The sequence below is a fragment of the Eulemur rufifrons genome, chromosome 8 (genome assembly GCF_041146395.1).
Source record: "Eulemur rufifrons isolate Redbay chromosome 8, OSU_ERuf_1, whole genome shotgun sequence".
Taxonomy (NCBI): Eukaryota; Metazoa; Chordata; class Mammalia; order Primates; family Lemuridae; genus Eulemur; species Eulemur rufifrons.
This window is the reverse complement of record NC_090990.1, coordinates 66,625,080-66,646,814: the sequence shown is the minus strand read 5'-3', so window position 1 is coordinate 66,646,814 and position 21,735 is coordinate 66,625,080. Positions and strand designations below refer to the sequence as shown.

The 21,735-nt window shown below is 45.5% G+C and overlaps 1 protein-coding gene across 1 annotated transcript in view; it reads left to right on the top strand.

Moving 5' to 3' along the window:
• Positions 1-2,476: 2,476 nt before the first annotated feature.
• LPAR3 (lysophosphatidic acid receptor 3) overlaps positions 2,477-21,735 on the top strand; it is a 50,420-nt gene continuing 31,161 nt past the window's right edge. The window contains exon 1 of the mRNA XM_069478143.1: positions 2,477-3,212. Coding sequence (XP_069334244.1) covers positions 2,477-3,212 — 736 coding nt within the window. The remainder of the gene's footprint in view (positions 3,213-21,735) is intronic.

Below are 21,735 nucleotides of genomic sequence, written 5' to 3'. Positions count from 1 at the left end.
CAAGTGGTTCTTGGATTGTTTGTCTTGAGTTTCTGTATACTTTCAACATGGTTGAAAGCTGTGTTTTCTCTTTGGATATTTAAACTGAATTTTACTAGATTAGTACCTTCTGTTTATCTCTCATATGCTGCTGGTGGGATTAAAAATACAATCTCTCTCAAGCGAGGTTTGACAAGAAAATGTATCAGAAACCTTTAAATAAATTTATATCCTTTACCTCAATTTGAAATCTATGGATTATTCCTAAAAAAATAATTGGCCAAGTGTGTAAAGATTAGTGCACAAGAATGTAGCCTTGTTTACAGAAGTGAAATGCTGGAAACAACCTTAATGTCCAACATTTAGGATTAATTAAGTGTGGTAAATTCATATAATGGAATATTACAAAGTTATTAAAATTACCGTACTATCTATATTTTTAATTTGGGAAAATTATTATGATAGGGTATAGATATATGATACAATGGCCTGGTCGTATGAAGTTATTTGATATTTACAGTTAAATATTAGTGAATGTCTTCCAAAGAGAGTAATTTTTGTTTTGACCTTAGTAAAATTAAGTTTTCCTTCCTTGTAATTGAAAGGCATTGGAACCATTTTTCTCTTGAGACTATGAGACTATTCCTAGTTTGTTTATTTTAATCATATGAAATGACATTTACATCCCATTTGCTACGGCAGAGATACAATATCTAATTCATTTAAAAGTACCATTATACCATTAAATATAAATTAAAAAGAAGATTGAGGTACATTTCTATTTTGTACTACTTAAAATTGTTATCTGGTTTGCTTATCCTGATTCTGGACATAGGATTAGATTTCAGAATTTGCAGGAACTTTAAAGTCTTTTAAATAGCTTTTGCTATTAGAGCCACTTCATTCCCACTGCTCAGCTCCTGGGCCTACCAGATCTCTGGTTCTCCAGGGAATAAGTTGTAGCCTCATTCTTTTTTTTTTTTTTTTGAGACAGAGTCTCACTCTGTTGCCCGGGCTAGAGTGAGTGCCGTGGCGTCAGTCTAGCTCACAGCAACCTCAAACTCCTGGGCTTAAGCGATCCTACTGCCTCAGCCTCCCGAGTAGCTGGGACTACAGGCATGCGCCACCATGCCCGGCTAATTTTTTGTATATATATATTTTAGTTGTCCATATAATTTCTTTCTATTTTTAGTAGAGACGGGGTCTCACTCTTGCTCAGGCTGGTCTCGAACTCCTGACCTCGAGCGATCCACCCGCCTCGGCCTCCCAGAGTGCTAGGATTACAGGCGTGAGCCACCGCGCCCGGCCGTAGCCTCATTCTTTATGAGGGAGACCACAATCATCCTACCTAGAGGACCTGGCCCTAACTCCACCTTCTTTGATAGGGCCCTTTGTGGCGCCAGACCACTGTGAGGCAGAATACTTGGTTTTCCCCACCAAACACAGACGGATGGGCATCCTTGGAGCCCCCGACCAGCCCTTCCTTGGCCAGAACCCTCACTTTTGGGGTGCAAGAGATCTTTTATTGAGAGGGTTAGTGTCTTCCCTGTCTGCCTGATACCCCAGTTTGGAGTCTACTTTCAGACATGTATCCCAAGGACTTGCCCTCGAATGGTAGTTATGTTCCAACATCCACATTGGGTGTTATCTGCCCAAACTCCAAATCTCAGTGTTGCCCATGGAGGCCTGATCCTCCACCATCTGCCATGGTGAAGAGTGCTGGAGAATCCAATAAACAAGTTGGTACAGTTTCGATTAGGAGACTGTAAGGAAGAAGTGAACAAAAAAGGTAAAGAAAGAGTATTAAGACCAAAGTCTCCATCCCCATACCACATGCTTAATAAGTGAACATTGTAATTGTAGCTTGAAACCAAAAGGTGGCAAAAGGAGGATCAGAAGTGGAATCAGAAGTGGTGGAAAACTGATCTCTTGGGGAAGCCATTTGGTTCTATGAAGAGTAATTTGACCTCCATTATCTTGGCAAGAATATGCCTGGAATTACCAACCTGCCCTTGATTAATTGGACACAACCCATAAATAAGAAATGAATTGGAAACCAGAAGAAAGAATTAACATACTGTGTGGTAATTATTACCAGTGCAGAGTGGATTTGCAAGGCTCAGCACATTTGGCCTGTTGATGGCTCCACGATCATTCATTCATTCAGTCAGCCATTTAGCAATCACCTGTCATGAGGCAGACAGGGCAGCTGGATCCTGGGGTTATGATGGTGAACAAAATAGACACACATCCTTCTACACTGAGCTCGCAACCTGGGAAATAAACAATTAAAATGTGAGCTACATGGTGTGGTAGGAGGTCAGAGGCTAGTGTCCTGGAGCAAAAGGCATTCACACGGAAACCTGAAGGATTAATAGGAGTTAGCCGGAACAAGAGGCTTAGCAATGGCAATTGGTGGTTTAGTGACTGATTGTACAAAGAGTGATATTTGTCTCTTCTTTAAATTTCTTTCTAGGATGTTCAGTTCTTCTCCACAATGAATGAATGTTACTATGATAAGCAGATGGACTTTTTTTATAATAGGAGCAACACTGACACTGCCGATGAGTGGACAGGAACGAAGCTTGTGATTGTTTTGTGCGTTGGCACGTTTTTCTGCCTGTTTATTTTTTTTTCTAATTCTCTAGTCATCGCAGCAGTGATCAAAAACAGAAAGTTTCACTTCCCCTTCTACTACTTGTTGGCTAACTTAGCTGCTGCAGATTTCTTTGCTGGAATTGCCTATGTATACCTGATGTTTAACACTGGTCCAGTTTCAAAAACTTTGACTGTCAACCGCTGGTTTCTCCGCCAGGGACTTCTGGACACTAGCTTGACTGCCTCCTTGACCAATTTGCTGGTTATTGCCGTGGAGAGGCACATGTCAATCATGAGGATGCGGGTCCACAGCAACCTGACCAAAAAGAGGGTGACGTTGCTCATTTTGCTTATCTGGGCCATTGCCATCTTTATGGGGGCAGTCCCCACGCTGGGCTGGAATTGCCTCTGCAACATCTCTGCCTGCTCTTCCCTGGCCCCCATTTACAGCAGGAGTTACCTCATTTTCTGGGCTGTGTCCAACCTCGTGGCCTTCTTCATCATGGTTGTGGTGTACCTGCGAATCTACATGTATGTCAAGAGGAAAACCAATGTCTTGTCTCCACATACAAGCGGGTCCATCAGCCGCCGGAGGGCACCCATGAAGCTAATGAAGACGGTGATGACTGTCTTAGGTAAGAGGAACCAAGTGAGCCATTGGTCCCATTCATTTGGCAAATCTCTACTGAGCACCTACTGTGTACCAGGCACTTACTAGGCAGTAGGAATGCAGCAGTGAACAAGAACGAACATAAATCTCCACCCACCTGAACCTAATAGGGGAAGACAAAAATAAGTATTTTAATGGGGGTAAACAAAATAAGTAAAATTTAGAATAGATGAGTCTTAGGTGGAAGAATCAGGGAAGGGAGAGAAGGAGTGCTAAGCAGGCATAGTTTGCAATTTTAAAAAGCATTGTGAGGGACACCCAGAAGGTGACTTCAGAGCAGAGACGTGAAGGTGGTGGGGGCGCGAACTGTGTGGGTGTCCGGAGAAGGGTGCTGTGGGTGTAAGATGCAGTGAGCACGAGCCCTGGCCAGCAAGGGGGCCAGTGTGGGCGAGTGGAGATGAGGCCAGAGAGCCGATGGGGTGGGCGTGGACCACATGCTGACAAGGACTTTGGCTTTTCTAAGTGAGACGAGAAGCTATGGGAAGGTTTTGAACAAGGAAGTGGTGTGATTGGACTTAATGGTGTCTCTCCGGTTGTTCTTTGCTGTAGTGAAGCAATGGCAAAAGCAGGAAAATCGTTTAAGAGGGTATTTCAGTACTTGGGAGAGATAATAGCAGCCAGAGGGCAGTTGATGGTGACAGTCAGATTCTGGATATTTTTTAAAGGATTTGCTGATGGGTACAGTATAGGGGCAGGGGAGAAGAGGAGGGGGAGAGGTGGAGAAGACAAATGAGGAGAAGGTTTGGGGGGAAGTTTAGGAGTTTGGTTTTGAACAAACTACATTTAGGATGCTATTAGACATCCAGGTGAAGTGCCGATCCTATTGAGTAGGCAGGTGGATGTTTGAATTAGGAATTCAGGATTTAGGTCTGGGCTGGAGGTACGCATTTGAGAGTCATTGGGGGAAAGAATTGGTATTTTAAACCACAAGATGCCTTGAGCTCCCCGGGAAAGCAAACATGAGTGTACATGAGAGGAGAACCAAGGAACGAGCCCCAGGGTGCTCCAGTGTAAGGAGGTGGGGAAGGCCAGGAGCAGCCAGCAAAGGAGCCCCAGAAGGAGGAGCCGGAAAAGCCAGGAGGCTGTGGGGGCCCAGAAGCCAAGAGAAGAGAGCAGTAAAGGAGAGGGGGTATTAGCAGTGTTAATGCTGCTGACAGGTAGAGTGAGACCAGGTCCTACTGGGTTTACCAAAGTGGTGGCTTTTGGCTGATCCTTGAGAAGATCAAATCTGGTGTAGCTGAGAGTCTGATTGGAGTAAAATTTAGAAAGAAAGGGAGGAGAGGCTTTAGGACAGTGAGTTTGGACAGGTCTGAGGAGTTTGCTTTGCACCATGAGCCCTGTACCAAGAAGACACACGTGGCACGGTAGATTTTTCCCTTTGTTTTATTTTCTCTGTGGTAGGGGACCTATTGCCCCCCAGTTCCAGTTCTGGGTTACAGGTAGAATTGGTGACATGTGGGCAAACAAGAACTTTTGTGCCTTCATAGCCCTTCTGAGGCAGAGAGGCTGTTTCTCACCATGTATGTGGCTGCGGCAGTGGGCACCATTTCTGAGAGAGGTCCAGGAGTGCGTTCCTGCTGAGTCCCAGTGAGAAGGGATTATGGGGTTAATTCCTGGAAACAATTCTTATTAGAGGATGCAGAGTACATGTTGTGTGGCTTGGCACCATCATCTGGTCTCTAGGTCTTGAAACTGCTAGTAGGATTTGGAGGTCAGCAGATACACAGTATGATTATTTAAAAAAATTCAAGCCGAAGGTTTAACAAATATCTATGTAGTGCTTATTTATGCAAAGCATTGTCCCAAGTGTTTTCACAAATATTAACTTACTTAATCCTCACGGCAGCCCTGTGGGGGAAGAACTACTATTACCCCCACTTACCAGATAAAGAAACGTAGCAGGGAGTTTAAGAAACGCACCCAAAGTCACACAGCTTTTAACCAAGACTCTGCAGCCGGCCTCCAGAGTCCACGTGTTTAACATAACATTCTGCAGTTACTGCCCGCCCCCCCCCTGAGATGGAGTCTCGCTCTGTTGCCCAGGCTAGCGTGCCGTGGCGTTAGCCTAGCTCACAGCAACCTCAAACTCCTGGGCTCAAGCGATCCTACTGCCTCAGCCTCCTGAGTAGCTGGGATTAGAGGCATGTGCCACCATGTCCAGCTAATTTTTTCTATATATTTTTAGCTGTTCATATAATTTCTTTCTATTTTTAGTAGAGACGAAGTCTCGCTCTTGCTCAGGCTGGTCTCGAACTCCTGAGCTCAAACGATCCACCCGCCTCGGCCTCCCAGAGTGCTAGGATTACAGGCGTGAGCCACCTCACCCGGCCCCAGCTACTTTTGATTTATTTGGATTTTGTACTGGTCTTTTATTTGTCCTGTCTTCTGTTCTGACCACCTCATTCTTCGCTTAGCAGTTTGACAAGAAAATGGACAAGAATGAGAAAGGAAGGGTTCACATTAATCAATATTTCCACTCTCGAAAGGATAGAGAGGATATTGATGTTTTTGGCAAAGAGCGACGTTTGGTGTTGGTAGGTCGTGACAATGGGCTGGGCCACTTTGCCTGCTTAACTTGTAGGCAGAATCATTGGCTTGGCTATGTGTCATAAGAAATTACCTGCTTGCTTAAAGAGAAAACTTTCTTTTTCCTCATATCATTTATAGTACGCATGAGATAGAAAAGGCTTTTGTAATCCCAGGTAGAGAGAACGGGACTCTTTGTGAGACAGCCACGGTCGCTAGCTTCAGTTTTGTATGTTGTTTTGTCTAGGACAGTCCTGAAGGGGTTTCAGGTAAAGGAGCTCTGTGGTTTTGGCAGATGTGATGTTAAGTAAAGGAAAAACCGGAATAAACAATGAAAGTCCAAGCAGGATAAGAGAAGTAGTGGGATTGAGATGAGACAACATTGAGGAATTGGTTAATAGAAGGAAGACAGTTTGGTGTCTAGAACCCAGGGAAGTTCCTCTGCGGTGAGACAGAGGGATCTGGTGAAGACGGGAAGTTCAGGGGTGGGGGAAATGAAACTGAAAATCTAGGTGGGGTAAGGTTTTTATGACTTCTAGCTCCTGATTTCTCTGGATAACAGGAGATTTGGGTTTTAACCCCAACTCTTTCATTTTCTACAAGGATGAGCTGAAACACATTAGCTCACCTATTCTTGGTTCAATGTCCTCAGCTGAGGTGGAATAGGTCATCTTTAAGCTCTTTCCAAGTTATAAAGTTCAGTGATCCTATTATAACAGCAGGTAACCAAAGGTAGGAATGAAAAAGAAGAGAGAAGTGTGTGTGTGTGTGTGTGTGTGTGTGAAGAGAGAGTCCTGTAATATAGCACCAACATCTTATGCGTAGATCTGTATTATGGGATGTTCTCCCAGGGGGAGAGAATCTTGAGAGGCAGCAGCCAGTAGAGTTCTGTGCATTCCGACTGCGTCAGAGCTTTCCGTGAGATCACCTACTGCAGGATCCAGTATCTTCCCAGGGAAAAAGCCCCCAGTTGCTCTATTTAATAAGTGTAAGAATTCAGTAGCCTAAAACAAGCACCTCCCAAATGATAGTATATTAGAAAAATCAAGAGTGCTGGCATCTACTATCATCGTAGTCAATGGTTCTGAGTATGCGGAGACACTCACTTCTTTAATAATTACATGATCTAAATATTTTCACGATAAAATGCTAAACCTTTCTTATTTACTCTTTTTGATACATGCCTTGTAGGAAAACATCATTTAAGATTAAGCCCTAAAGTTTCTTACCCTCTGCTTTTAAATATTAGAAAGCCAGTCAATAAATATATATTAACTGTCTATTAAACAGCATCTAAGAGACAAATGGTTGCATGAATTCAGTGAGCTTAAGCTCATCTCAGAGGAGAAGGAAAGGAGGGACAGGGGCTGTAGTTTGGGGAAGGCTTCTTAGAGGGCTGGGATGTAATCTGGAAGGACAGGTGGGATTTGTATGGGCAAGAGGAAAAGACATTCTAAGGAGGAGAAACAACACACTCAGAAGCGTGATGGTAGAAACATCTAAAGCTCGTGCAGTGCCGCAAAGAAGGCCCTGTGGAGCACAGATACTTGTGGTACAGTGGAAAGTAGCTCAGCTGTGAGCCGGGGAAGTTTAGTTGGCTGTCCTCTTTGGAAGGAGAGAGGTAGACCAGATGCTCTTTATGCTCCTATCCAGCTTTAGGATTTTGGTTGAACACAGAAGCACACAGAGCTGAATGGGGAGCAGACTCTGTCCTGGAGGGTAGTGGTGGTGGTGATGGTGGTGTGAGTTTTAAATGTGTGCATGATTGGAAAGGCACCTAGGCATCATGTCCCCATCCCAGCAGCCCTGAGGCAGAATGCTTGTTCACTTCTGGGTTATGATGTGTGATGGGGCCCTTTACGTGAAAGAAGTTTCTCATTGATTGTTCTCATTGAAAAGACACTTGAGACATATGATCCGGCTTTCCACAGGGTACCAGGGCCCTGCCTAAGAGAGTTTTGAACTCCTACTTGTCAACAAGCCTAGTCAGCTACAGCAACCAAACACACAAGAAACCCCACGTGGAAACCTCTCATTTATTGTCAAACAACACACCAGGTGAACTATGCACACAGACATTTTGTTGTTTCCCAGAAAATGGGCTGGACTTTCTTCTATTTTGCAATGTCTTAAAATACAAAAGAAAAGAAAGGGTAGAGGGATTTGCAAACCATACTTTTGAAGTCTTCCACGAACCTTCCTTTCTTTTGGGTGATGTTTTTCAAACTGTGAGTTGTGACCCACTAGTGAGATTGTAACCAACACTTTTAAAAAATGACATAAAATAAAAAAGGAGAATATTTCAGAGTACATTGCATTTAATAAGTATTGTTTCATAACCTTTCTCTGTATGTGTATGTGTGTGTATGTACTGGATTGTGCTATAAAATGATAATTATCATGGGTTATGGTCAAGAATGTTTGAAAAGCTGTGATCTTAGGGTCAAGGTTTCTTTTCTGACCAGGAAGGACCAAACTCTTTTAAAATGTGAAACATTATCTGTTAAGCATCTTTGAAAGAGTTTGTGGTAGTTGAAACAAGGAGCTCGATGTTTTTCTTCTCACTTCTTCCTTCCTCCTCTCCACTTAGATTGCTGCTAAATTATCCTTTTCCTTCTCTTAGAGGAGAGAGGAAGGAGGCAGAGTGGTGCTAAGTGAAGAAACAATACCTGGAGTTTCTAGCAATACCCATGCTGGGAGGAAATGAATGAAAATTAAGTGCCATAAAGAGCCTTGCTAGAACACTAATAATATCCATGCACGATGTTTCTGTAGTACTGTGTCTTTTTCAGTGTTTTAATATGTTGTTCTCATGGAACTCCTGCAGAGTAAGTAGGGAAGATATTATCATCCTATTTTCCTGCCCCTCTCCTAGATACCTCCTGTACTCAAGCTATAATGAATTATTTACACTTCTACATTTTGTCTCTCTAAGCCTTTGCACATGTTGGGGTACTTCCCCCTCATTCTGCCTGGGAAACTCCCATTCCTCTTGTTATACCCAACCCGAGGGGCTGTCTCCCCTGAATCTTTCTTTGCTCTACCTGGGTAAATCTGATTATTTCTCCTTGGGGCCACCTCTCAATCTTGTCCATACCTCGATCAAAGCACTTAATTGTTTATATGCCTTTATTTTGAACTAGGGTGTGCACACTTTGAAGTCAGGCATTGTACCTCATTTATGTACCTTTGCATATATATGGAGTATCCTATCTGGCACACACTTGTTGAGATTATAATATTATGAATATTATAATGAGGAAATTGAGGTTTAGGGAAGTTAAGTGGCTTTTCAATAGCTGGAGCCAAAAGTAGAACCCAGGTTTCCCCACTTCCAGTTTGGCCTTTGATAGGCTTTGGCTGGGATCTGCCTGTGAGGTAGACAATGGCAGGGGAATGGGTGGGTATCTCATTTTATAATATGAGATACTGAGGTCTCTGAAGGTTAAGTGATAGTACTGTCTTGGGAAGGAGAAAAGAAATGAGCATTTCTTGAATGCTGCCTGTGATGAGATCGGTGTGTTCCATGCTTTTAGAATTTTATTTCACTTAACCCTCTTAACAACTGTACATAGATCTGTTTTACAGACAAGGAAATTTAGGTGGACTTAAGCATCTTGCCCAAAGACGCATACTGGTAAAAATATTAATAGTGTTCACTATGGGTTATATATGGTTCTGAGCAATTTACATGTCTTATTTCGTTTAGTGTTTATGACAGCCTTGAGAGAGGTTCTATTATTACTACCAGATGAGGAAACTGAGGCCCAGAGAGATTCAGTGTCTTGCTCAACATTAGTAGCAGAGCTGAGATTTGAACCCAAGCAGATTGGCTCTAGACTGCACTCTCCACAGTCAGTGAATGGCTGCTCCTAAGTGATGGGGCGAGAACGACGTGGACCCAAGTCATTAGGTTTTTAACTTGTATCTCCTTTGATTTTTATCAAGTTTAATTTTATTTCTGCAGTCATATGCTCTCTCAACATTTAGCTCACTTTTGATCTGTTCTAAAGATTTTACAACACAGTAGTGACCATTACGACAGCATCTCCCAGAGAATGACAGCTCTGTACTCGTCAAACTTTATGCTTATTAAAGTAGCTGGCAAGAGTAGGGGCCTTGGGGTCAGAGCAGGAACTGGATTTAAATCCCAGCTTTGCCACTTCCAAGTGGTGTGACCCTGAGCAATTTACCTAACCTCTCTGTGACTGAGTTTTCCCATCTGTAAGATGGTGATAATGCTTGGTGAGGTTTTGAGGATTCAATGAGATAATGAACATAAAGCCACTAGCACAGTGTTTGGTATGTAGTAAGCACTGAGTAAATATTACCTACTCTTTTTAGGCTTTAGTTTGACTCTGAAGAGCCTTGCCCTGTATTCAAGCAGTGCCCTTTTATCCTGGTAATGTCACCAACTTCCCTGCAGACGGGGACTAGAGGACTACTGTTGGTGCCACGGTGATGGCAGATTTTGTAATGTGGACAAGTAGCAAGAGGAAGTAGACTGGGTGTGCTTTGCAGAGGCTGCCCGACGGCTGGCAAATGGTACCAGCTCTGTTACTGGAGACCCAGGACGATCTGAACACGTGGTCACCACAGAACTGAAAAGCTCTGTGCTTGCATTGCCAGTCCCTGTACACCACCCTCTCCCCTGTGAAATTCTGTTAACGATTCCTGTCTCTGACAGATGATCTTTGCATTAATAATTCATTTAACTTTTGCAACATTTATGAATAAAACATTATAAGCAAGACCCTGACCACCAAGCATTAGCTTCATAAGAGTCCTGTAATACAGCACCAACATCTTGTGTGTAGATCTATATTATAGGACGTTCCTCCTGAGAAACTGTCCCCTTCTTGCTAACAATTCCTACCAGGGGGCCTTGTTAGTCAATTGCTATGATCACGTTTGGTAGGATTGGGAAATTTGCCCTGTGTTTGAAAAGAATCAGGGTCAGAACACAGGCCTTTTGATATAGTTCATGGGCTTCATCAATAAACTGTCCTTCTTCCATTTAAAAAGAGAGAGAGATAAGAAGAAAGAAAAATAAAGTGCACGTGTGTGTGTGTGTGTGTATGTACACGTACACACACATACACGCACACGCACACGCTTTGAAACCAGGAGGCAAGAGAAGCTAACCAGAGTTGCTGGGAATTCAGAAACATTTGTTTTCAGCTTTTGTGGCCTTGTAGTTGCTTCTGCAGCACAGAAGCCTGCTTTCAATGTTTACTGCCTTGCATGCCTTAGTAATCAAATATCTGTTAAAAAAAAAAAAAAAGTTAAAGGTTTGCCTTAAGAAATGCTGAGTGAAATGAACAGATTGTTGGCACGAGGGGCCCTCTTGTTGCTGTGCAGAGAGTCATATCAGACTAATTCTTTTCAGAGTCAAGCCATCCAGGCACTAATACTTAGTACATTGAGTCCAGAGGTGTTTGTACTTTTGTCTTGAAACAGCTAGTCACAGGAGCACCTTTGTTGCAGGTGATTGTCCTGTGTGCTTCCTGACATTGCAGCAGGGCCTGTGGGAGGGAGGCATTTGCTTCTAGGAGAGGCTGTCAATGAGCAAGTGTGAAAATGCAGTTCCCTCTCAGCTGCTGCCCCAACAATGCTCTTAACACATCCCTTCCTGTTCTGAGGGGGACGGGAGCATTGAGAAGACTCAATGTCTGGTGTTGGAAGTCAGCTTCAAGGTAAAAAAGAAAACCCCTGTTGCATGCCACTCACCCCACCTTTTCAGTCACCACCTTGACACCTCTTCCACCAGAACACTTTTAGGAGTCTTCTTTCTTCTGCCTCTGCCATGTGTGGCCGTTTGTCATCATAAGTCTGGCTCTTGGTTCTTTGCTTCTTTTCCCCACCTCCCTGTTTCAGAGACCTCCCTTTTGTAGCCCATTCAAAGCCATTTTTGCAAATCATTGTCCTGTTTCCAGCGTAACCACTGCTCTGCCTTTTCCTTCTTCCATTTCCCCCACAGACCCCTTCAGTTCTATTGCACCAAGTGCACAGGGCTTCTTTTATTCCCCTTTCACACTCCCTTCTTCAGAACTTTTGTTTGGCTTTTCTTCTTTCTAGAAACCTGAAACCTTCCTTTTTGGCTGTGACAAACAATTATTGAATATTTTCTGAGTGCAAGGTACAGAAACACCTCTCAAATCTGACCTCTTTGAGAAGAAGGTTTGGGGAGAAGTTCCATTACCCAGCTACATCCAAGCTGCCACCAACAGCCAGGATCCTGGAAGGGCTAGAGTTCCAGAGCTCAGTAATGCCCTCTCGTAGGGCCTTGATTTCTGCCTGAGGAGAACGCGGTTATGGTCTGTGACTCAGGCGTCACGCCACTAGGCTGATTTAGCACCTGGAGTGGTCTGGTGTGTGCTGACCTGGGGTGGAACTTTATCAAATTCCATGCTAACATTGTTTATACTTTGAAAATTTCAACTGGGGACTGCTGCATTCAGTGTGTGGCTAAGACAAACAGCTTGGGTGGGGACCGGGAGTCAAGGGTGTTTGCTGGAATCATGCCCTGCCACAGACCTAGGGATCAGAATAGAAGCTGAGTTATAGGGCAGGAGAACCAGGAGGTATTGGCTGGTGCACAGGCAAGTAGCCCTTTCCTCCTACACTGACAGTTGTCCCTCCAGCACAGCCACCTGCTCTCCCTTGCCACCAGATGGCTATTGCTAGCTCTGTGGAGTATGCGAAGCAAAGATCCCATAACTTTGAAGAATCAATATCTGTTGAGAGGTTTTACCAAGTCCCCCTGTAAATTATTGCTGGTGCAGTGGTCAGAGCTCTGGACTTCCTACTTCCTGCTTCGGGTCCCATCTTCTTGCCTTGGTGAAACATCCCTGTGCTTGGATGCCTCACTGACAGTGATGCACAACAAGGGTTATCTGTTTGTTTTCATCAGGTCATAGAGTTCACCACCCAACAGTGAGCCTATTTTATTCTTTATGTTTTCTGAACAAGAAGAGATTTCTGCTTTTTGTATTTTCTCATCATAACCATTTATTGACCACCTACTGGGTTTTAGGCAGTATACCAACTATGAGACCTGGCCTCCACCTGAGGCACTGTGAACTGTGCCCGCTGTAGTGTCCTGTGGTTGTCAGGAGATAACCAAGGTTTAGGAGTCAACAATCGTGTCCCATGAGATACAGATTATACAGAGGCAGATCTCTTCTATGTGGCTTTTCATATGTATGACTTATAGGGAACCCTATTTCTGGGCATATCTGAGGAAATGAGAAGCTTACCCAAAAAAGATAACTAAAGGAACAAAGAAATATACACAAGGGTCAAATGAGGGGGTCCATGCAAGAAATGTTGTGAATTTGGATGGTCCACGGAGGCCTCCTCCGAGAGGTAGGGTGCAAGCCGACCTCAGTGTAACAGGTGAGAGGCAAGAGCAAGGCACTGAAGATGGGAGGAAAGGGTGCAGGAGACAGGCACACACGTATCTAGGGAGGCCGTGCCAGGGCTGTCATGGGAATGGGGGACCAGGTGGACTGATTTCTGGAATAAGGGGTTTGGATGTTGATGACAGTCTGGTTTGAGAGGCATACTGGAGCCAGAGAATGGAAGGAAGGCCTTGGATTTGAAGATTGTGTGGACTATATTGTCAAATATCTAGCAGGGACCAGGCAGATAACATGGGTATGTGAGTTGGGCCTGGGATGGGTGTAATCAGCAGGGAGGGGTGGTGCCTGGGGCTAACTGGACAGATCGTGCCCTATGTGAAGACATTCAGAATTCCATTTTTGTTAAAAGACTACACAGGCCAAGTCGAATAGGTCTGTGGCCAGTCTCCAGCCCACACTTAAACTCCTGTGCCTGGCAGTGAAGAGCCCTTGTGGGATCTTGAGGGCATTGATGGGTTGGGAGCAAGGTGGGAGTTGTGAAATGCAAAGCGGAGTTTTAGAACGATGAGAGGTGGGATGGAGAGGGAGAGATTACTCAGTTGACTGCGGGGAGAGGCCCAAGGCTCCGGGCATGGTGGGCAGCTCAGATGCCCAGAGGGGAAGAACTGGCCCATCGTGGTGGACACTGTGGAAGGTACGTCTGCGTGGTGAGTCTGTGCTGGGAGGGAGCAGCAGCTGGGGGGGCCAGCCAGGAGGTGCAGGGGAGCTAGGAGCAGGCCAGCAGAGCATGACCCTGTACAAATCTGGTGGGGGGCAGAGATCAAAAAAAGCAGGAAGCGGGGATCCATCCTAGTAGCTAAAATCCAGAGGCAGGATCAGGCGAGAACAAGATTGGACCTAATCAAACTTTACCACTTTCCTGAAGGCCTCAGAGCTTTGACCTCTGTCATGTCCCAGCTGACCTCCCAGGCCTTGCTTCCTTCCTCTGGCACGAACTCCCCCATTTCTCCCCGTTCACCACCTCAGTCCACCTGTGAAGGCCCCATCCTGGCCTTCTAGCCTTCCGCTGGGGCCGGTCGCTTCCAGCCAGGAGCCTACTCTTGTCCTGATTCTCCCTCTCCTGTGTGCTGGACCATTAAAAATATAACCTCTGACCTTACCTCCCCTTCAAACGACTGCTCCATCTCTCTCCTTCCCTCATTACCAGATTTTTTATATACTTGGTTATCCTATTTTCTTAATACCTCAAACCGTAGTAAGCTAGCTTCTTCCCCTACCATTCTGGTAAGACTGCTTGATTAAGCCACCATTATCTTCCTAGTTGCCAAGTATGGTGATCTGCCTACACCCTCATGCTCCCCTCTGATGGTGTCTTCCTCCTGTCCCTTCTCTGTCTCTTGTCCTGTCTTTTCTGTTTCTGATGATCCTGAAATGCCCTTTGTTCCTTCTCCTGGGGCTCACCAAGTTCTCTTCAGGTGATCTTACTCCTGTGGCTTGAAGGAACCCCTCTATGTGAATGCCTCCCAAAGCAACATCTCCATCCTTAGCCTCTCACATGAGATCCAAATCCCCATTTCCAGCTGCCTGTTGCGCACACACCTGGATGTCCTGCAGGCATCACAAACTTCCGCGGCCTCCATACACCTGCTCCACCTGTTCCATGGGGTCTCTGCAGTGGATATTCTATCTGCTTTGCTTCTGAGCCAGAAGGCCGGGGAGCGCTATCTCTCACCATCTATAACCAATTAGTCACCAGATTTAATTAGTCACCAAATCTACTTCTGTGGTGTCTCAGACCCTTCTGCACACCCTCAGACCAAGCTGTGGTTGTCTCTGTCGGGATTTCCTTCTCCAGGCTCTTCCAGACCCAGGCCTTCCTCCGCACCACCAGCTGAGGCATTTTCCTTAAAAGCACGGTTAACTCTGCTCTTTTCTTATCTCCTCTTGCATACTGGACAAATCCCAGATTCCTTAGCTGGGATTAGAAGGCCCCTTTCCCAGTTCTGCCCTAGCCTCCTTTTTCCAGTGGTCCCCTCCCACACAGCCCCCGCCTCCGCCGTGCCAAGTTCTCACACCCTGCATGTTTCCAGGGACTGCTCGCTGCCCCTCTCAGTTTTTTATAGCATGGCAAATTCCTACCCATCTTTTAAGATCCGGCTCAAGAGTCTTCCTTCCCTATGACATTTTCTCTGACTCCCCTAGGCAGGCAGAGTTAATGATCCAGTGCTTGTATAGCATACTATTTATATGCATAAGAGTATTTAACCTGTTTTATTATAATTTATTTGCTAAGTGCCTGTGTCTCCTACCAGACTGTGAGCCGATCAAGGACAGGACTGTGTCTGTCTGTTTTCACTTCCACGGTGCCTGGCACACAGTAGGGACTCAGCACTCAATGAGTTTATATAATGAACGAAAAAATCCACTCCCTTGGCCGGGTCCTGGGGTGGGGACTGAGGGTTAATGAAAGGTTGGTCACAAGAACAAAGGTAAGAGGGACAAGGAAGGAGAACGTAGAAGAGAATGGACATTTATGAAGCACCTTCAATTGTCAGGCATTTTTATATAAAATTGTCTCATTTCTAATAACAACTCATTGCTAATAACAACCCTGTGGAGGAAAAAAAAGGATTTTATTTAGTTGAGTACCATTTTGTGCCAAGCATTTCATGTACACTCTGCTTAATTTTCATAAAACCTCTGTAAGGCAGGTACTGCTGCTGCCATTTTAAATATGAGGAGAAGCAGCTCAGAGAGATGGAAACCTGCCCCAGGTCGTACCTGCAGGTAGGTGTGGGAAAGCTTGCCTGGGCCTGTGCTCTCCTCACAGTGCTGGACCCAGGCCTCAGCAGGTCGCTGGGGTGGGAGAGGCAGACAGGCAGTGAAGCCAGCGGGCCCTCCACACAGAGCGGTCTGCCTGGAGCCGCTGCCTCAGCCTCAGTGCAGTGCTGGTCAGAGCCACAGGGACTGGCTCTGTGTCACTCAGCACCCTTCTTACTAACTCTGTGACATCATGACACGATTTGCTTCCTGGAACACAGGCTGCCTGTGTCCTCATTCTCACCAGTGGTCAACTTTGAGCCATGGGAGTCTGATGAGGACACCTAGTTAGCCTGGGACTGGAATTGACTTTTGTGAGTGACCCTAAGGCAGGAAAGGAGATTTCTTTGGTGGGGTTGGGACCAGAGGTCCGGGGATCTCCAGAGTCCCTGATGATGATTAGTCTTTAACTTGTAACTCACTGGGGCAGGAGTTATGTCAGGGCTGCCGACAGGCCTGCTAGGTAATTTTCGGGTCCCTTGTTCAAAAGGCAGGGAAAAAGTATCCCTAAGGGTACTATAGTAAAACATGAAGCTCTTTCCTGTCTTCCACCCATCTCCTCTGCTCACCCTCGTGCTCCTTTGGTGCCTTTACAAAAAACAAGTTCAAAGATAAGATCATTGAAGATTTCAAGACAGCAAAGCTTAAACCGAGCACAGGCCCCTGAGCCTGGACCCTGAGTGACCACATGTGCCCTCGAGGCGGGCACTGGCTGCTGGGTTCAACCTGTTGGCTTTAACTAGCCCAGGACCAGCCTGGCTATGAACCAGGGCACTTTGGGAGACTCAGGTCTCATTCAGTTAGCTCCCCCAGGACTGTGAGTTGTACTTTGTGCATTGTCACGTGAATAATCTCCTTGATTACCACAAGTATTTTCTTAGAAGCTTCCTTGTCTTCTCTAGAGCTAGTATCTTTTTCCTTATCACTAGCCTTGGGCACTGACAGGAGGTACCATGGGTACTGTGTGGCAGAGAACTCCTTCAAGTTATCTTAGCGACTGGTGATCCCAGAGACTCCCCTTAGGGTTTCTACATTCCTGAGCTTTCGGAACTGGACTCGCCAGTCTGTCCCTGCTCTGTATCTGTTCTGAGCCTGCCTATCTGGGTCCAAGACAAGGCTTATGATGTAAGTGTTGTATCCAGAACAGCCCTCCTCATGACTGAGTTCACTCAGGAACCCCACAGATGGGCCGGAGACCAAAGGTCAGGACTTTTCATACAACTTGAGTAATTCCTCCCTTGGACGGTCAGTATGTTCCAGGCTCCTTGGTCCTAGGGCTTCTCACAGTTAGGCCTAATGTTCTGTCAAAGGCTCTGGGCTCCAGAGACGCTGTACTGAGTTTATTTCTGAAGGCCCAGATGCCACAAACACGTAGCAAAGTTCCTAGGATCTGAGTGACAGCTTGGATGTCCTGCTGTGACCCCAGAACACATGACAGACCTGTGAATGCTGTCTGAGAGTGGAGCTCAGGGTATTCTGCTGGAGCTGGGGGAAACACTGAAGATGCCGAGGTGACACAGAGGACTCAGGTTGTTCCACAGGCTCTAATTGAATCTGTGTGCAGCTTAGAACTAAAACAGTGTCTTTTCAGTTGCCTGGAACGGACCTTCAGAAGGCCATGTAGGTGGTCCTAAAAGAGGTTAATGCTAATTTATAGGGTGATAACTGCACTTTTCTCCATTTCTTTTAACTTGGAAAGGAAATATTATTCCTCTGCTTTAAGGCAGCGTACAGTTCAGGAAGGGTGGGATCCATCTGAGCTTGGAGACTCTTCAGGCCTCCTGATTCTTCTGCACTGGCCTCTGCATGGTGAGGGATCATGCAGGGCCTCCTGACTCAGGGAGTCCCTCTGAATGTGGCCCACAGGGACTATGCCAAGAGCCAACCACTGGACTCTGGACTTCTGTCATTTGGATGGGAGAGTGGCCAGCCTCAGGGCTCAGCAGAGACATTCTGGGAGCTCTTACAGTGAAGGCTTTCTTGGGTTCCCTTAAGCTCAGGAATGAGATAACATAGGAAAGTTCACTGCTGGATGGGAAAGCCAGGCCCAGGCGTAAAGGGAGGGTTGGGCTCAGCCTGGGGATCTAGCGATCATGGGGTGCGGAGGCCGTGGCCATCAGGATGTGGCAGGGAGGATGGGGTTTCTAACTGAGGGCTTCACTGAGACCCGACTCTGCAGCACCTACTGAGCCCCTAGGGCTAGACTCTGGGGACCTGGGGGCTTACAGGCAGCTCAAGGGGCCTCAGGAGAGAGTGGGCATCTTGCACCATTTAGAGACGGGCTCAGCTAGGTCCTGGGGGGTCAGAGAGCACAGGCGAGCCAGGGCTGTGGGGCTCGTCAGCTGGTCGCAGCCTTGCATAACAGAGAAGAGGGCAGCCTAGGGCTCTAGTAAGAGCCTCATTTTCTTAAGGTCCTTTATAAACTTCCTGGACACACTAATATATGTACCATATATATCAGTGGGGGTAGTGGGCTGAAACAGCCCTTCATAAGATGAGCATGAAGGGTTGGATCACAGCATTCATTTCCCCACAGGAGACAAGGTTCTCTAGCATCTCTGGGCCCCTGTTGAGTTTCCTGGAGAGCTCTCTGGGCTTCTCTCAGGGTGAAGAAATGGATGCAGGGAGATCTGAGGGGGCCGCTTTGGGGGAGCTTCTCTAACACTCCAGCCCAGGGTCGCACAGTGATGGCAGGACCTGCATCTGCAGTAAAGGAAGTAGTGCAGGTGGAGGCTGACCATATAGAAATGGACAGCACTGTCCCTTCCAGCAGCCACTGTCTGAGCTCTGCGGCGGGTGGGAGGCTGGGCTGGCTGGCAGGCTGTGGCCGGGCTTGTCGGATGATTCAGTGGGGAAAAGGAACCGGCTGGGTCTGGGCAGACTCACAAAGGCCTGTGCCTACTGTTTAAGGTGGTGTTGAGGGAGTGCCGCAGACTGACCGATGTAAAGTGGCAGCTCCTACATGATGGGGCAAAACTGTGCCGTTCCCACAATAGCAAAGACCCTGGAACAGTGCCCGGGAGCCACCAAGGAAGGGCTGGGATCCAGGCAGGGGAGTCGGGGACAACAGATGCTACTCCCTCCAACAACCAGGTGCTTAAGTCCACAGTGGGGTGGGTAGTTGGAAGTCAGGGCCAAGGAGGCCTGGCAGCAGGGAATGGGGCCTGGCCATTGATGTGGGCCAGGCTGGGGATTGGGGTGGGCGGGTACATTCTCTGGAAGGAGTCAGGGAAAGCTCCAGCGTCAGCAGACCTGGAATACCAGTCAGGTCACCCTGGAGACCCTAATTAGTGAGGCTGGGATATGAAGTAGAGCCCCAGGTCCTAGGCAGCAGGCACAGTTGACCACTGGGGGATCCTCAGATTCCTCCTGGACCAACATGGACTTGCTGCCTGGGCCTGCAGATGGGCTCTCATGGGCTCTGATGGGCTCCAAGCTCTTGAGTTTGGAGGGTTGCCAAAACAGGATGCACACAATTCTTTATAGAAACGTGGTTTCAGGAGGGGGTGTGGCACTTTGTATCCATATCACCAGGGCAGCGTGTCTCATATATGCACGAGCTCTCCCTCCCCTACACACACACGCACACACACACACACACTCACACACACGAGTAACTGTGAAGGCATGAGAGAGGAAGAATGGATTTAAAAGACATTAAGATGATTGAAGCCTCAGGAGGCGGCAACATATGGAACATGAGGGGAATAGCAAAAGGATGAATCCAGCTTTGGAGTTTTAAGTTGAAATGACTAAAAGAACAAAGAAAATGACAGTTTAGAAATGGAAGAAGGTCAGTGAAACCCAAAGCGGAATGTGACATTCCTAGGGAACATAAAATACAATTTAAAACCTTTGGAAAATGCCCCCAACCCCCATCTCTAGGAGAATGAACTACAGGATAGGCCCTCCGAAATTTCCAGATAACGCCTTGTAGCTGCATAATTTGGTAGGACTCATTTTAAAAATGCTTTTCTTCTCTTGTGCTTGTATATCATAAAAAGACATTACAAATTTTTGTCATTGTCTTGTTCTTCTAGTTGTTAGGAATAAACTATTTTGGCAGGTTGAAATTAGCCAGTTTGAATTTGTATGAGATCTCATTTGCTGTGACACAAATAATCCCTTTGTGGGTAATGAAAACAATTTAATGGTGTGGTCTGAAGGAGAAAACAATATTACTCAAGCTATTAACACCAGGGGACTTCTCACTGACCTCTTACAGTGACCTGCAAACTGTGCTTCCAATATTATTGCACTCTTGAGGAAGCATGGAATGAAGTTTTGCCCAAAAATATTTTAGAGAAGGATTCATGTGGAAAAGTCATAAAGAAAAGCAGAGAAATATAAAGGAGCTATAAATGAGAGGGGAGAAGGGACTTGGAAGAATTAACCTGATGGCTGGTTGCCAGCAGCATGTCACCGGGGTGTCTGAATTGGACATGGGAGCCTGTCGCCATAGCATCATGAAAATAAAAATTGTACGGGGTTCTGCAATATTATGTTTTGAGACTCTCTAATGGGATTGGGACTTTCAAGGAAATGCAAATTAGGCAGAGCGTTTCTAACCTTAATTGAGGCAATGTGATTGGTAGTTCTCTACTGTCGCGTTATATAGCTGAAACATCTTTAAAATGCTTTTTTTTTTTTTTTTTAACACTTAGGAACATTTATCCGGGAAGTCTTTTTGACAGTATGTTATGATCAATAAACTTACTATCTTGAATTTGTTTATCATCTTACTGGATGTGTGGTGCTGAGAAATGGATAGAACTTTGTGATACTGGACTAAAATTTGCTTGTTTGAAGCTGAAGGAATCAGAGCCCACCCACCTTATTTAGAAATGCACCCGCTTATTTGAAGCTTTGGTAAGAGTAATAATTTAGGTTTGTGGCTGCGTGGAACTGGTAGAATATGCTGTCCTGTCCCTGTGCTTGTATACCTTGTCTGTACGTAACAGTAGTGTTCCTGTAGCAAGCAAACTTTCAGAAACTTCCAAGTGGATAAAGTATTCTTTTCACAGCTTGGTGAATTTACTGCTGCTATGTTGTTCTAAAAGTCTGATTTTCTCTTCAAGTAAAAGTATGTTTATTTTATCATAGCCTATATTTTCTTTACTTCTTTTTGAAAAATCTTGAATATTTCTTCTGAGGAAGTTTTCCTAAACTGTTCTGGTTTCTGGTTTAGGCCCATAAAAGCATATAATCTGAACATAAGTTAAAGGGTTAATTGGTTATGATAATGATGGGTCAACACACTTTGCAGGATAAGAAACATATAGTTTTTTCATTGCAGTTTTATCTTATTTTACAGTTTAAAGGGTGCTTATTACTGTTCCTGACTATACTCCTACTCCCTTTCATGTTGAATGGATTTATAGTTTACAGGGCCTTTTTACCTACCTGCTCTCTAAGTAGAGTAGGAGATGAAACAAGAGTTTAAAGTCCGAGCCTTTGATTCTAGTTCTGCTTTCCAAGGAAGAAATTTAATTTCTCTATACCCAGTTACCTCATCTGTAAAAGTTATAACACAAATTCCTCCTAGAGTGTATTCTTAGGAATCAATGAAATACAGGTATAATTCATTACCTGTAACAAGAAACTTAAACAATAGACATAATGGCCTCCTGGAATTTACTTAGTGGTTTTAAAGTGTTTTTCAATGTTCTTCCCATGAATTTGATGTGGCCACCCGATAACCCTGAGTGATAATCAGGGCAAGCATTCCTGGCCTCGTTTTATGCCTGGAAAGGTGACAGACTTTGTTAATCTAAGTGT